The sequence below is a fragment of the Castor canadensis genome, chromosome 7 (genome assembly GCF_047511655.1).
Source record: "Castor canadensis chromosome 7, mCasCan1.hap1v2, whole genome shotgun sequence".
NCBI lineage: Eukaryota > Metazoa > Chordata > Mammalia > Rodentia > Castoridae > Castor > Castor canadensis.
In genome coordinates this window covers 60,855,662-60,871,940 of record NC_133392.1, presented here as the reverse complement: position 1 = coordinate 60,871,940, position 16,279 = coordinate 60,855,662, and the positions used below count along the sequence as shown (strand labels likewise).

The 16,279-nt window shown below is 45.1% G+C and overlaps 1 protein-coding gene across 7 annotated transcripts in view; it reads left to right on the top strand.

Moving 5' to 3' along the window:
- The first annotated feature begins 11,791 nt into the window (after nucleotides 1-11,791).
- The window catches only part of Lrrc20 (leucine rich repeat containing 20), a 68,758-nt gene continuing 64,270 nt past the window's right edge, over nucleotides 11,792-16,279 (top strand). For 3 of the 7 annotated variants that reach the window (XM_020162080.2, XM_074079070.1, XM_020162074.2), the window contains exon 1: nucleotides 12,514-12,968. Coding sequence is in view for 1 of the 7 variants with exons in the window: in XM_074079072.1 (XP_073935173.1) it covers nucleotides 11,833-11,899 (67 nt within the window). In the remaining 6 variants the exon portion in view is untranslated. Of the gene's footprint in view, nucleotides 11,900-12,513; nucleotides 12,984-16,279 lie in introns of those variants that run through there. The other 4 variants (XM_020162068.2, XM_074079072.1, XM_074079069.1 and 1 more) reach the window with 4 other exon arrangements.

The following is a 16,279-nucleotide window of genomic DNA, read 5'->3' as shown; positions in this document are numbered from 1 at the left end:
GATTCAAAAGTTGGAAAGAGTTTAGAGATCATCTAGTATAATGCTCACAAATATTTTTAACATTGAACCATAGTAAACAGAATACACATTTACACTAATGATCCAGCAATACATACATTTGTATAAAACTTATACTAAAGTTTCCTTCAATCATACCCATATTATAGGCAAATCTGCCTATTGTTCTCATTCTATTCCATTTATAAGAAATGTTGGTATGAGCCACTATGGTTGGCAGCTGCTAACCAATAAGTCTAACCTCCTGGTCATATTCATGACCTGTGAAATTTACTCCTCATGAGTGAGGAGGGAACTAGTTAACTGCTTCTGATGAATAGAACATGGCAAAGTGATGCGATGTCACTTTTGGGATTAGGTTACAAAGGACTGTGACTTCTGACTTGTTAGCAGTCTCTCTTGCTCTCTTGCTTGCTTTCTCTGATGAAGCAAGCTGCCATGCTATGGGGTACCCTATGGAGAGACCCTTATGGCAAAGCCCTGAGGGAGGCCTCTTGCTAACAGCTTGTAAAGAACTAAAGCCTTCGTCCAACAGCCCACAAGGAATGGAATCCTACCAGCAACCATATGAGTGAGCCGAGAAGAGCATTCTTCCCAGTCCGTCTCTGAGGGACTGTGAGAGACTGGGAGAGGTTCAGAGCCAGAAGACCCAGTAAAACCACACCCAGATTCCTGACCTGCAGAAACTATGATACAATAAATGTTATGCTTAGCCATTTAGTTTGGTGGTAATTTGTTATGCATGAGTAGATAACTAATACAGTCACTAAATTGATTTTCCAACCTGTTGATGGGTATTGACTTACAGATTGAAAAACATTGGTGAAGTTCCAAGTGCAAATTTGGTGCTGGCTATCAAGGGGATATTTAAGAGTAATAAGATGTGGACTGGAAGTGGAAGTGTGGCTCAAGTGTTAGAGTGCTTGCCTAGCAAGTGCATGGCCTTGAGTTCAAACCCCAGTATAATAATAATAATAATACCTGGTGGTCATTGTTTTTAAAGAATTTTTAGTGTTTTCTGAATATCTAAAAATGTAGTAGGATATACACACTTTTAGGGCAGGATTCCAGAAGATTCTAGTAGATGTAAATGAGAGATTTACCCAGGTTGGGGAGTCCTTACTGGGGAAAAACGTAGACTTCAAAGGAGGACCCAAAGCAGTTTCCACCGCCAGAGAGCCTTAGAAGAGGGGGGAGGAGCTTATGAAGAACTCTGTTCAGAGGAAGGATCAAATTGGCCACAAATCATATTTTACTTCCACTGTGGTTAGAGCTTAAGGATTTCTCATTAGGGTAAGTGTAGGTAACAGGCTGCTGTGAGGATTAAGTGAATAAATATATGTAAAAATGCTTAGAATGGTGCTTGGTGCACACCAGGAGCTATGGGTTGTGAGAATGTCATTGTCATCTAGTCCTGCCCCCTAGCAGCATTCATCAGTATCTTTCAAAGGACCAAGTCAGCAGCCCTTCTCAGTTCTCTACCTCTTCACCTCCTTGGGGCTCAGCTCCACTACTAAAGTTCTCTAGCCTTCTGGGGCCATCCCTGCTTTCTCTCCTGGGGAATTTCTCCTGTCACCCCCCTGCTCCACCTTTAGGTGCTCCTCTAGTCTCCCTCCAAAGACCCTCCATTTCCCTCTTCTCCTCTCCCCTCCTGTCCTCTCTCTCTCTCTTCCTGTCTCTCCCTCTCTCCTTTCCTCCTTCTCCCTCTCCTTCTCTCTCTCTCTCTCCCACCACCTGGAGATTCTTCTTCTTCTACATGTTTTCACCCAGCCACCTTTGTCCCATGAGACATGAGCCTTGAGCCCCAGCCCTGCTTTCTCTCTGGAGCTCTACATCTCTGCTATCAGGGCCTCAAACAGATGTTCACTTACCATCATCCCCCAACATATCCTAACTCCTCTTCTTTCTCTACCTCCAGGTCAGCTACTCCTCCTGCTACCTTACTTCCTGTATGGGGCATAGCCACTTACCCCATGCCCAGCACCTCTCCCACATAATTTTCTCCTCCCTCACTCCATCAGTTTCTAAGTCCTGCAGAAAGCATTTCAGGAGTATCTCTTGAATCTGTTCATTTTCCTGTTTCCTCTACAATTAACTTAAGTCAGGGCCTGTCTTCCTTTCACAGACCACCAAAAGATGCTCCTGGATCCTTCTGTAGCTTTATGGTTGTATGTTTTGGCTGTGGAGTTAGAATTCTAATTGTACCACTAAGTAGCTGTGTGACCTTTGACCACTTTAATTTCTCTATACCTTAGTTTTCTTATCTTTAAAATGATATTGCTGATAGATGTGTGTGTGTGTGTGTGTGTGTGTGTGTGTGTGTATGTGTGTGTGTGTGTGGTGAAGATTGAATAGATAATGTAAAGTCTCTGGTTAAAAAAAAAAAAAAAAGTGATGGCTCTTTGAGCCACTCTGCCCTAAATAATTCAACGACTGGGATAGTGAGAGTCACTCAAGCTATAACAGAATGAAACATTTGTGAAATGAAAAATTATTTCAAAACAACAAAAGACCCAATAAGAGTCCTCTTTCATAGGAATAAACATATACTCAATGTAATATGAAACCATATGCAATTTGAGATTGGAAAGAATGAGTCAGTGATCTTGTAAGTGAAAAAGTTTTGGCACAAACATGTTATCTGCTTGGCAGTTTTACATGTCCATCTTTCATAATTAGGTCCATGACTCCTTTTCTTCATATGAAGCTAAATTTTCTTTCAAATTCAAAGGAAATATTGCTGTAAAAACAGCTAAATGCTTTCAGTTTGTGTTGATGCTCAGGTAACTGGTTGTTTCACACATAACTTTTAGGTAACCAACAATAAAACATCATTTTAAATATTCAAATACTGCTGCCATAACAAAGTGCTATCATGTTATGGATTTTGTAGACTCTTTCATCACATGTGCTTTAAGGACTTGGAGTTCACTTTGTCTAATTGTTTCCCAAGGTAGCGGACGACTTAACTCAGTCTCCCAGGGGCCTATTAAGCATTTGGGCTAAGTCCTGTTCATAGAGTTTCCGTTCCTATATATCTAATATATAGGAATTATATATTAGAATATATAATATTCTAATATATAATCAGGAATCAGCATTTTTTAAAAAGGCTTTCTAAGTGTTGAGCCTGCCAGGGTGGAAAACAGTGATTTTAGTCCAACCTCCAGGCCAGTCCAGAACCCCTTCATCTACATTCCTAAGAAATTGTTACTCAGATGTGTTTTGAGATCTTTCAGAGAGTTGTTAATCTTTCCTGGAAAAGTCTGATTGGTCAAAAGCTTAAAGGAAGGAAGGAAGTGGGTCTGCCAGAGACTTCCTTGAATAGGTCCAGTTCTGTCCTCTGGCATAACAAGGATAATTATATTGGAAAGCACTTCATGCCCTTTATTGTGGCTTTCAGGTTCCCCACAAATCTTTTCTTCTAAAGTTAAACAGCTAGTTTCCATACTGCTTGCAGGTCTTTCATCATAGGATGTAGGCACGCTCTCTGTCACACCATGCACACATTCTTTCCAGAGCTTTCCCCTCTACTTTGCCAGCACCAGAGACCCTAAACCAGCTTATGGGCCACTTGACCTACATAGCAGTGGAGCAGCATGCTGCCAGAGGCCATATAAAATTGCAAATACCCCATGGTGATGGCTCCCAAACACCGTCGTGCTAAATGATGCCACAATGGGAAGAAATTGTCACCAGTCCATAGCGAAATGAGGTAAATAAATAGGAACGACCTGGCTAAGTTTATTTTATACAAAAGTTTGTACTTTTTTCCTATATTATATCTTGCCTAAGTCCTTTTAAAAATTTAATTTTTTTCGGTACTGGAGTTTTAACTCAGAGCCTACACCTTGAGCCACTCCACTAAGCCTTTTTGTGATGGGTGTTTTTGAGATAAGGTCTCGCAAACTATTTGCCCAGACTGGCTTTGAACAGAGATCCTCCTGATCTCTGCCTCCTGAATAGCTAGGATTATAAGCATGAGCCACTGGCACCTGGCTAATTTCTTTTTTAAAAGAAAACATGAAACAGGACCAGGTATGGTGGTGCATGCCTGTAACACAGCAACTCAGGAAGCTGAAGTGGGAGGGTCACTTGAGCCCAAGAGTTTGAGACCAACCTAAGCAACATAGGGAGAGCCCCATCTCAAAAAAAAAAAAAAAAGCACCAATAAAACAAAACAAAAGCTATAAGGATAATAGTTTGCTTGGTTTGGTTTACTTGCTTCTTTGTTACAATAAAAAAATCAACAATTCTATGTTGACAATACTATTCCTTTTAGAATTGTATTAGTTCATGAAGACCAAATTTGGGAACACTGCCAAGACTTGCCTCCTTTGTTGATCTACAATGTTCTCTAATCAAACCCTTTCCTCTTGAACACTTACATCACAAATGTTGTGACAAAGAAGAAGAAGAAAAAGAGGAGAAAAAGAAGAAAGAGATGAAGAAGAGAAAAAGTGATGGTTGTAGTTTAGGTATAAACACTATTATTGTTGTTTTATGGTTACTGTTACCATCATTCCAAGTTATCCAATGCTCATTTCCTTCATCCTAAAGCATTTCTTTAATTGCATCACTCCTTTGCTCAAATATTTTCAAAAACTCTCCATCACCTCAGGTGGGGAATTGTTTCACTTATGGTCCCCATATGTTAACTCCTCCCTGTGTATGACAGCTGTGGGTGGCTCTTTTGTACTGACTCTGGACTTGGCTATGCTTTGGCTAATGAGGTAATCGTAAATTTGTGCCATAAATAGAGGCTTTAAAAGTGTTTTTGCATTTAGACTCACCTTTATGTGGGGGCTGCTCGTATTGGTGATGAGTGACTGAGTGGCACAAGGCTGCATTGTGTCCCTGCTGAAGTCCCTAACCAATAGCCTGCTTACTGCTAGGTATGTGAGTGAGGCTGCCGTGGGCAACCCAGCCCCCGCCAAGGCCTGCTGACTAAAGAGATAGATCATCCTAGCCAGTTCAGATCTGAGCTATACAGGTGACCTACCGAGTTGTGACAAATAAGACATTTGTTGTTATAAATCATTAAATTGATTTGTTGCATAGAAAAAGCTAAGGGAAGCACCCAGTAAACCTCACACCAGTTCTTCCTGGCATCAAAGGCTCTCAGTCAGCTCAATGTGCCTTTCCATGTGACTCCCTCTGCCTCCTCATCCCCCACAAAGGTGAATACCCGGTATTCTCAGGAATGCTTTATCTGTTTTTGCTACTGAGTGCCCCACCCCCAAATGGTCTTCCCTTTCCTACTCCTTTTCCTTACCCACTCTTGGCCTTTTATACTTATTGAAATTCAGCCCATCCTTTAAGACTTATTCAAGTATCACCTTTTCCTGCACTTGGCAGGCTATCAGGAGCTACTTGTTCTTGAAACTCTTTACTTGATGATACTACTGAACTCCTATTTCTCTTTGTTCTAGTTGAATCTTTCCCAAGGTGGAAGCTGTATTCTTGGTGGTGCAAGATCACGGATGTGAAAGAGTTATTCCCTTTTCAAATCTCTTTAAAAAAAGTTTTTTTTAAGAGACAGTCTTACCATGTTGCCCAAGCTGACTTGGAACTCCTGTTCTCAAATGAGATTCCCACCTCACCTTCTGAAGTAGCCGGGACTACTTTCAGTTTTTGGTTTTTTTTCAGTATTGCAGATTGTGCATGTCAATCATTTTGAATAAACCAAGGTGCTGGTGTCTTTACTATCTTCCTGAACACTTGCTAGACTGCTTTTATAACAGGAATAATGTACAGATGTAATAACATTACTTCCTTTTTATTTTATTTATTTACTTATTTCTAGACATGTTTCACTACATAGCCCAGGTTGACCTTGAACTCACGATCCTTCTGCCTCCACCTCTTTTTTTTTTCCTAATGTGGCAGTACTGGGGTTTGAACTCAGGGCCTCATACTTGCTAAGCAAACACTCTACCACTTGAGCCACTCCGCCAGCCTCACTTCCACCTCATGAGTGCTGGGATTACTTACGTGTGCCACCACTTCATTGTATGTATGTATGTGTGTACGTATGTATGTATTCTATTAATTTTTTTGGTGGAAATGGGGTTTGAACTCAGGGCTTTGCATTTGCAAAGCAAGCACTCTACCACTTGAGCCATACCTCCAGTTTTATTTGCTCTGGTTATTTTGGAGATGAAGTCTTGTGAACTATTTGCTCTGGTTGAAGGATTGACCTTCAACCTCAATCCTCCTGATCTCTGCCTTCCAAGTAGGTAGGATTATAGGTGTGAACCACCATGAGCCACCCGCCCTGGCTCATTATATTTATTTATTTATTATTTTGTTGTTGTTGTACTGGAGTTTGAACTCAGAGCTTCCAGCTTTCAAGGCAGCGCTCTACCCCTGAGCCATACCTCCAGTTCTAATTTTAAGGTTACTTTCTATCTATGGCAAATGGTGTAAGTGTGAGTAATGATATAAAGTTTCTTTTAAAAAATAAACATTGTACAGTTAAAAAGTGAGCCAATTTAAAGAAAAAAGTAAGTAGAGGGAGCTTGTAAACCTTCTTTCTGAGGAGGAGAAAAAAAAAATCCTTATTTGTAGCAGCTGATTTCCTCCCACCATTCCTGTTTCAAGGAACCAAGGTTGCTGAGCCCTGAGTTGGAGAAAGGGCAGGATGAAGCGAATGTCTGAGCCTGTGTGAGTGACTCAGGCTCACCACTGGGAGGAGCACAGACACAGCAAAAATCAGGAAGGCTGCACCACCGGCTGAGGCTTGAGAACTGCTTTTTACAATCACTTTCACGTGACTCTTCCTTCCCATAGTGTAGTGTAAGCACCTGAGGGTACTGGTGGCTGAATCTTCTGGAAGGGGACTGGGAGAACTACTCTTATGCCTGAGGACAGCAGTGACTTGGAGCAGCATCTAGTTCCTGGCTGTTGGTAACTCAGCTGCAGGAAAAGGTGCAGCCAAGCACAGATAGGCAGAAGAGGAATCATGCGTGGGGAGGGGGAGGGGATAATGATGGGGGGACTAACTCACACATGTCCATGGTACTTCACATTTTACTGCCATCCATATGTCCTTTTCCCTTAAGTGCTGCAAGATAAGGGCTGTCTGAAGAGAACAGAATGAGAAAGGAAAAATGTAAGGCCTTGTATTAGTTTACTAGGGCTTCTGTAGCAAAGTACCACAAATAGGGTGACTTGAAATTCACTGTCTTACACTTCTAGAGGCCAGAAATCCAAGGTCAAGGTGTCAGCAAGTTTGGTTTTTTTGGAGGGCTGTTAGGGAAGGATCTATTTCAGATCTCTTTCCTTGGTTTGTAAATGGCCCTCTTCTCTGTGTCTCTTAATTTGCTTTCTCTGTGCATGTCTGTCTGCATATAAACTCCCCCTTCTTATAAGGACACCAGTCATACTGGATTAGAGCCCATTTTAATGACAGCAATTTTAACTTGGTTGCCTCTGTAAAGAGCCTAGCTCCAAATGAGGTGATATTCTGAGGTAGTGGGGGTTAGTACTCCAACATTTTTATTATTTATTTATTTATTCATTTATGTACAGATGAGGTCTCACTATATTGCCCAGACTGGCCTTGTGCTCATGATCTTCCTTCCCAGCCTCCTGAGTAACTGGGATTATAGGCATATACCACTGTGCCTGATACCTATCTGTTGGGGGTGGGAGGGGTAAGAGGACACTAATCAACCTATAAAGGCCTTGAGACTGCCTTTAGAAATCCTTTGATGAGAAGGTCCCCATCACAGTCTTTAGTTATAGGAGTTGAGAGGCTGGCTCTGTCTAGGGGCAGTATCCCTTCCACAGAATTTAGAGTTTATCCTGCTCAGCAAGGGGCAAGCTGTTTAGGGAGCAACTGCATAACAATTTTGTCTTTGCACAAGAAGTTTGCTACCTATAGGTAGTTCACAAGGCTTTCAAGTATCATCAAGGTCTGTGTCCAAGCCCTGGTAAACACTGAGTCTCTGCTTGTAGGTTGGGGCAGAATGCCGGCTCTGACCGCTGCTCCTCCAGTGGCAAGAGTGAGCACTTCAGATTATATAAGCTTACCTGTTCACTTCCTTGGGCAGTAACCCGTGGACTCTATCCCATGTGCTTCTCCCTTATGCTGGAACGTAAGTCCCAATAAAGCCTCATTCAGATGGTATTTCTTGCCTCTTTGTGATTTCTATGTTGAATTAAGCAAAAGAACCCAAGTCTAGGCTGGGTTGATTGGTAACAAGTGTTCTAGAAAAGCAAACACAGTAGGCCTTTTAGAGGTGGCCCTTGGGCTCATTTGTGGAGTGGGAGGGTCCAGGATGAACTTCCTGGGAGTGGGGCTGGTGAGGCAACGCAGGCATGTGGGAAACCGAGACTGATGCCATCAGTCAGTAGTACTTGCTGAGTCCTTATCAGAAACATGGAAGCCCTGGCTACCTCAGGTATGTTTACAGCCTGGCTTGTGTAGAAGTTGGCCAGAACTGTAGGGCTGGTTTTAAGTGAAACAGTATCCCTCTTGTCCAGAATAATGAGCATCTTTGCTTGGGCAGAACTCATCTCTACTCATTTGTTATTCATATCAGGTACTTGGTATATAGCTGACAGGAGTTGGAAGAGGCCTCTGAAGTCTTCCTGGAAGGCACCAGGAGTCAAACAATCCTGGCTGCTCAGGTTTCCACTCAACTGGAAACCCCATGGAGGGTAGGTCTCTGTGTGATCACCTCTGTCGGTTTAAGGCACAGGGCCTTCTAGGTATTTGACATTCAGTTTTAAAAGACTTCCTTTAAGGATATTTCTTATCCTCTTCCTTTTTTTTTCCTACTCACCTATTACAGGATGAAATGCTTGAGACCAGAAGTATTTTGTATTTCAGGTTTTTGTTTTGTATTTTGGAATGTTTGCATATACATAATGAGATAGCTTGGGAACCAGCCCCAAGTCCAAACACAAAATTTATTTGTTCCATATTCACCTTACACAATGTTTTTAGTGCACTTTGGTTTTGACTATGACTTGTCCCTTGAGGTTAAGTATGGAATTTTCCATTTATGTATCATTTTGGTGCTCAAAAAGTTTTGAAATTTGAAGCATTTCAGATTTTATTTATTTATTTATTTATTTTTGCTGGTATTGGGGTTTGAACTCAGGGCCTAGCACCTGCTAGGCAGTTGCTCTACCACTTGAGCCCTCCACCATCCCTAGATAATGAATTTTTGGATTGGAGATGCTCTATGTTTATTCATTTCCTAGGGCTAATGTGACAAATGCCACACTCTGAGTAGGTTTTTCTTTTTTTTTAATATTTTTCTTTTTAGATGGTATAATCAGAATTCCAGACCAGCAGCCTGATTCTGAGGGTTCTAACATGTCAGGTTGGGCCACCAACCAAATAAAGAAAACAGAAAGCTGGACATAGTGGCTCATGCCTATAGCTACTCAGGAAGCAGAAAGTGGGAGAATCTTAGTTCAAGGCCAACCTTGGCAAAATGTTAGTGAGACCTCATCTCAAGAAATAAACTGGGTGTGATGGCCCATGCTTGTCATCCCAGTTACATAGGACAGCACAGGTAGGAGGATCAAGGTCCAAATCCAGCTCCAAGCAGAATCACAAGACCCTAGTTGAAAAAGAACTAAAAGTGAAAAAGGACTGGGGACAACTCAAGTAGTAGAGTGTCTGCCTAGCAAGTACAAGTGCAAGGCCCAGAGTTCAAGTCTTGTACGGCCAAAAATCCCTGCTATTCTGGGAAGGTGGAGAGTAAGCAGTTCATGTTTGGGATACTGACATGAATATTTTGGTTTAGAGGAGGAATTGAGGCAGGGGTGAGAGATATACACAATTAAGCAGTCTTGGTCAAAGCATGGTCTGGTTGATCACTATCTCAGGTCTGGTTCTGCAAGGTAGCTAGAAGTCCTACTGCTCAAGGGGACAGTCCAGATCCCATGAGATGATTGCTCCTGCGTGGGGGTGATCTCATCATTGGGTGATATGTCTGTGAAGTCTGCTGTTCCTGGAATCCAAGGTGACTACAGGTTTAGGACGATGAGTGGAGATTTTCAGGGGTCTTGTCAGGGTTTTGGAACAAGACATTGTAAAAGCTGACAGTAAGATGAATCTGTTACTCTTATCTTTGGTTTTGAAGGAGGATGAGTAGATTCATATCACAGATTTTCAGAAGACACTCTTTGAGTAATTAATATGCCTGTGTGCAGAGTTGAGTAGAAGTCTGATCCAAAGTTTTTTTTAAGCAGCTTTTAAATATTTTATTTATTTATTTTTATTTGGTGGGACTGTGGTTTGAACTCAGGGCTTCACGTTTGCAGCAGGTGCTCTACTGCTTGAGCCACATCTCCAGTCTATTTTGCTCTGATTATTTTAGAGATGGGGGGGGTCTTTCGAACCACTTGCCCTGGCTGGCTTGAACCTTGATCGTCCTGATCCCAGCTCCAAGTAAATAGGATTACAGGCTTGAGCCACTGGCACCTGGCTGACCCAAAGTTTTAAGACAAAAGAAGGAAACGGATGCAAACTGAAGGCAGATGTGCTAGGCTTTTCTCCTGCTTTTAGTTAACTTGTGGGCTCATGTGAGTGCTTTTTTTTTTTGCAAAATCAGTTTCTAAGTACCTATTATAATGGGGACTAGCTATGTTGTCCAGGCTGGTCTTGAACTTGTAAGTTCAAATGATCTTCCTGCCTCAGCCTTCTGAACAGCTGGCTGTATAGGCATGCACCACTAGGTCCGTTTGGGTAGGTAAAAACAACACAAATTTATTCTCTCACAGTTCTGAAACTGTGAGATGCAGTTGTTGACAGGGTCAGTTTCTTTTTGGAGGATCTGAGGGAGACTTTGTTCCTAGCTTCTGGTCCTTGTCCACAACCACTGGCATTCCTTGACTTATAGGCACATCACTCCATCTCTGCCTCCATCATCACATGATATTTTCTGTGTGTCTCTTTTCTTATAATACCAATCATACTGGATTAGTGGCTCACCCTATTTCAGCACGACCTTATCTTAACTAATTACATATGCAATATATATCTACATATTTATGTATATATATTTGGTGGGGACACAATTCAACTCATAACATCAGTGCTCAAGGAAATGTGTGTTCCTTGTTGGACTGCCTAAGCCCCCAAAAGCAGAATAAATATACTTTCTGCAGGATTCCCCTTACTTACTGCATGCTTCTGTTCACTAAAGTACTTGACAGGTTTATCACTGTGACTAGGTGAGGTGGGGGGGTCTCATGTCTTTTGTCTTGCTACAATGCTTGAAAGGGGTATGTGGTAGGTCCTTGCTAAAAGGAAGACCTCTGGGCATGGGCACTGCACTGAACAGTCCATGCATTATCCTCACAATGACACAATGAAGGAGGTATTTATATGCTTTGATTCCTATTTTATGGATCAAAACATTGGGCTTCCTAAGAGGTAAGTAACGGTGCAGCCAGAATTATGGTCCTTAAAAACCTGAACGGGCGTTTGAAGGTATCATATGGAAAATTCCCCATTCTCCATCTTCACGTTTTTTTCAAAATACCCTTGATCTGGCTAATTCAGCTCTATCCCTCGAGAAAACCAAGCCTGGACCCTCAGTCCTATTGATCCCAGGATGCATTGTATATTCAGGGCTACAAGCGGGTCTAACTCCAGCAGCCGCACACAAAGCGGTTCCTCCCTGCGTTCGGGAGCGCGCGTGAAGAGGCGCGCGCTGATTGGTGCGCGCCCCCGGGGCCCTGGGCTTGCTCCGCCCCGTCTCCCGTCCTGGAGCGGCGATTGGTCGCGAGGCCATGCGCGAAATGCCGGCGGTCCCGCGCGCCACGCCCCGCGGGCTCCGAACTTGCATGGGGCGCCGCTGGTGGCCGAGGGAGCGTGACTGCGCTGCGCAGGGCGCTAGGAGGCATTGTCGCCGTAAGTGGAGCCGAAAGCCGCCCGGAATTGGGCCACACGCTTCGTGTCCCGCAGAGTAAACGTAGTCTGAGGCCAAGCGTTGCAGGGGCTTGGGGGAGAGAGGGAGAGACGTGTCCCGGTTTTTGCAGTGTCCCCTCCCCTCCCCCAAATCACCGGGTGGAGTAGTGCAGCGACGCCCCAGCTGCGGCTGTTGCAGTGCCATGGGGCCGTGGAGTCGCCGGCTCTTGCTTGCACACTGCGACTCGACCGCGATGGCTCGGGGGAGTGGGTGCAGGGCTTCCAGGGAATTAGGGAGCCCGGGGGAATCGCTCCCGGGCGGGCTTCCGTTTCCCGAGGGAGGCGCCGGTGCTGGGAGAGGTTGCTGTGTATTTTGTCCCCGACGCGACACTTTTGGGGTTTGGTTCCGCTTTGGAGAGCTGCAGGCGCCTGTCCTGAAGCTTGCCTCTCCACCGGGACGCCCCCGGCCCTCTACGACGTACCTTCTTCTCTTTGCTTTATTCTCCCCAATCTCCGCCTTCCAGGCCAGCGGGGACCAAAGACCAGGAGCCATTGGTTGCAGGCAATTGGGCGGGGGTGGGGGGGGAGGCAGGGAGACGAGGCCCTGGTGTGCGGGGCACGGGGATCCTGGCCTGTCCACCGCTTACAGTCCGGGGAAGCGCAGTCCTAGGATGCTAAAAAACCCATAAGGGAGCTCGCGCTGGGCTCCCCAAACCCCATGGCGCAGACACAGGGCGCCGACGCGTCCTGCCCACGACCCGGCTGGCTTTTTCCCCTGGGTGGGAAAGTGGGTCAATTCTGTTCTAGCCTCGAGTGGGCCTGTAAGGCTCCTGGGTTCTGAGCAAAACCCCCGTCCCTCACTTCCCCACACCTGCTCCTCGGCTTGGCACTGTCCAGAGGCCTGACCAGAGGCAGCGGTGGGGGCAGCTTGCACGCATGGCTCTGGAGGCTCCGGTTGCTGGTCCAAGCTGCTGCCAGGCTCTAAAGTTCCCAATTGACCACACCAGTAACTAAATATAGGAGCAGCTGGTGCGGACGTGGTGTCGCAGCGGCTCCTGGGACCGCAGACAAGGTAGAGTTCTTGCTGGTAAGGGCCTAGTCAGAGGGCCACAGTTAGGTTTTTAAGTGCGGGTCCCTCCTCCCGCTCAACTTTGAATCCAGGTGAAACCGGGTTCTGATCTGGCAGAATAGGAGGGCAGTATTGGCAGCTCCCACAAAGCAGGACATTCGATTTATTATAGCCAAACTTCCTATCGCTCCTGTTTCTTCACTTATTTATTGGTGAGAAGGACTTAATGGTTTGCAAAGTTCTAAAGTCCTTCCTCAAAAATGACTTATCAGTTACTTTTCCCAACAGCCCATTGAGGAAGGTAGCATTTCCATTTTACAAATAGGGCGCTTTGCAACCCTGATAACTTTCGGAAATGCTGGTTGGGTTAGTTGCTCCTGGCAGAGGACAGCCCTATAGGAAGGCCTCCAGTAATCTGGAAACAGACCGGGGTCTGTCTCCCTCTCTTCTGCATCTCCAGTACACCGGCTGGATCCTGTCTCTGTTCCTTCCCCTGGGACCATGTCACATGCTTCATGGCCTTCAGGCCTGGTAGCATGGCTGAACTGGCATCTGGCTTATTCTGCCTCCCAGTGGAAAGCTTGTTCTGGCCCATACCCAGTCTGTGTCACTTTACTCCCCTTACGGAAAGTGCCAGAAGATATTCATTACATTTAAACCTTTCCTGGGACCATGGTGTGTGCATGCTTTGGGGCAAGGGTCGGTGGGGAGGTGAGAGAGGAACATGTGAGGACAGCAGTAGTGTAAGGCCTTGTACCCTATGTCAGAGGGTCACTGATTTGGACAGCAGCAGTGTGGGTAAGGCCTTAGACCCTATGTTGGAGGGTCACTAGGATTTGGTGTGCTTCCCTTGAAAATTTCTAACACTCCCCTCAACCTCCTTAAGGCCTGGGACTAGTACCATCTAGCTGGAGTACCTCAAGCCCAAATCAGACCCTGATGGCTCCTGCTTCTCTTTTGGAGATCCCTCGACCCTTTCTATCACCACCCTGTGTGTGGGGTTGACCTCCCAGGAGCCCAGAACTTGGGCCCCGAGGGGCTTTCTGGAGGCCTGTAGTTGGGCCTGGTTCCAGGAAGGCTGCCTTGTGTCCCCATTGTTCAAATGGTGCTGACATGTGGATTATGAGTTGACTGAAATTGTTTGTATAGACAGGAGCCCCTCACACCCTAGAGGCAGTCCTGTCTCGGGGGGGCTTTGTAGTCAATCTGAAGTAAGTCCACAACTCTTCACTGTTTCTGTGTGATTTGGACAATTTTCTGGTTTTCTCAAAAGAAAAGAAAAGAAAAGCAACAGCTTTCTTTATCCCTCTCTGCCAGTCTTTTTTTCTGAGCGCCTATTCTTGCTGTTTTTGTCAAACAGACTCAGCTTTGGGAGTGAAAGAAGCAGTAAGGGAAGTTAAGTGGTCTTATTGGTGCCTTTTGGGGCCCCAAGAGCCCATGCCAGCACCTTGACATCCAAGTTTGTTTTCCCTTGGGAGGTCTGAAGCCTTCTTCCTCTGTACAGCATGTGACTCTCTGAGCCCCTCCATCTCACAGGCTGCCTGCTTTGTCATCTGGCCTGGGAGAGGGACAGCTAGCTGGACTTGGTGGAGCAGTTCTCCCTTGTGGGGGGGAGAAGTAATTTTAGGTGAAGGGAGGGTGGCTTCCTAGCCAGGCAGTGAGGAGTGATTTTAGACAGCTAACATTTTAGGTGATGATTTTAGATTTCCCTTTGGGGATCTAAAGCACATCTGTGCTGTACCCAGAACATCCTTGGCATACAAGGAGTCCTTCTTCTTAGCAAACTGTTTCGATACCCAGACTTTGCATGTTTTTCCTGTTCATGCTCCGGTATCCACTCTGACCCATACCATAGGCCACATGAGCTGCCCCCAGTGGGGAGGCTTTCGATGGAACTCCTTTTCCACAATGCCCTAAGGCACTGTCCCACCTAGTGGCAGCTAGTGGAGTCACAGGCCTAGTGCCTGATTGACAGTAGTCAGTTTAGGCAGCTCAGACCCTGGGCACCTTGGTGATTTCTCTTCCCTTCCCTGTCTGCTGTGAGGCGAAAATTATCTCAGCCCAGTTGTTTAGAAAGTTCTTCTTCATCAGAATCATAGGTCAGAGCTAGATCCTGTGTTTTTCTTTCTTCCCTCTTCATTCTTATGCCTTGTACCTAGAGCATAAGATACTCAACAAATGTTTGTGATTATTGGTGAAGATTATTAGAGGTGAGGTGAGGAGAGAGAGCATGGTATGATAGGAAGAATCCTAGGCTGGAAATTAGGAAACCTGGATTTCTTGTTTCCATCAAGCTGACTCGCCTCCCATCTTGGGTCCTCAGTTTTCCCATTCATAAAGTGGTTGCAGTAAGTCACCATGATTCCAGCAACACTGCTGTGATTCAGGATTAGGGAGATGGTTTTAAAGGCATCATGATGAAGGTGTTGGGTCCAGTTTGCCACAGACCTTTCTATTCCCTACTGTCCTACACTGGTACTCTATATGTATGTTGCCCATTTGACACTTGTAAGCTTTTGAATTTATGACACTTTAATTTAGACTGTGCCTTAGATTGTTTGTAAGAGTCATTTGACTTGTACTCATATTTAAAACCCAAATGATGTCTGTGGACCATCATCCTTGGGGAACAAAACTGAGCACCTGTGTTTGGTGTGGTTATAGAGTGCAGGGGAGAAGCACAGTACAGCTGGGTGGTGGAGAACCTCTGTGTGTGTGTGTGTGATTTTAAAGCTCATAAACAACCCAAGTGACTTGTGCTAAGCCATTAAGTGCTACTGAAACTCATAGGGAGGGGAGAATACTGAAGGTTGGGGCAATCAGAGGAGACTTCCTGAAGGTGGAGAGGTGGGAATTCTATTCATTCCTCAAGGATGAGTTCCACTGAGTCATTTGTTCAGTCACGCAGGTTACATGTGGGTTAGTTGCTGGTATCATACCTGCACGTGTACTGCTTCAACCCGCCAGCTAGCATTTCTTAAGTATTTCTGTGTCCTGGGCTCAACTGAGGCTCAGTCATATGAACTCAGAAAGGTGGGAGTTACTAGATTCACTACTCAGATGAAGAAACTGGTTTCAAAGCAGTTGAGAAAGGCCCCCAAGGTTTCTTACTACAAGTGGTAGAGTTGGGCATGTGGCCTGACCCACTGTACTTGTGACTCTGACCTTCAGTGTCAGTCTGTTGGTGGACACACATGCTGAGCACCACTGACCCCCAGGAATAAAGGTGGACGTGGCTGTGTCTACATTACTTGTCCAGATGACCCTGAGGGCCCTCTGTTTTATTATCTGCCAGCAGCTGTGAGCATTGTCTC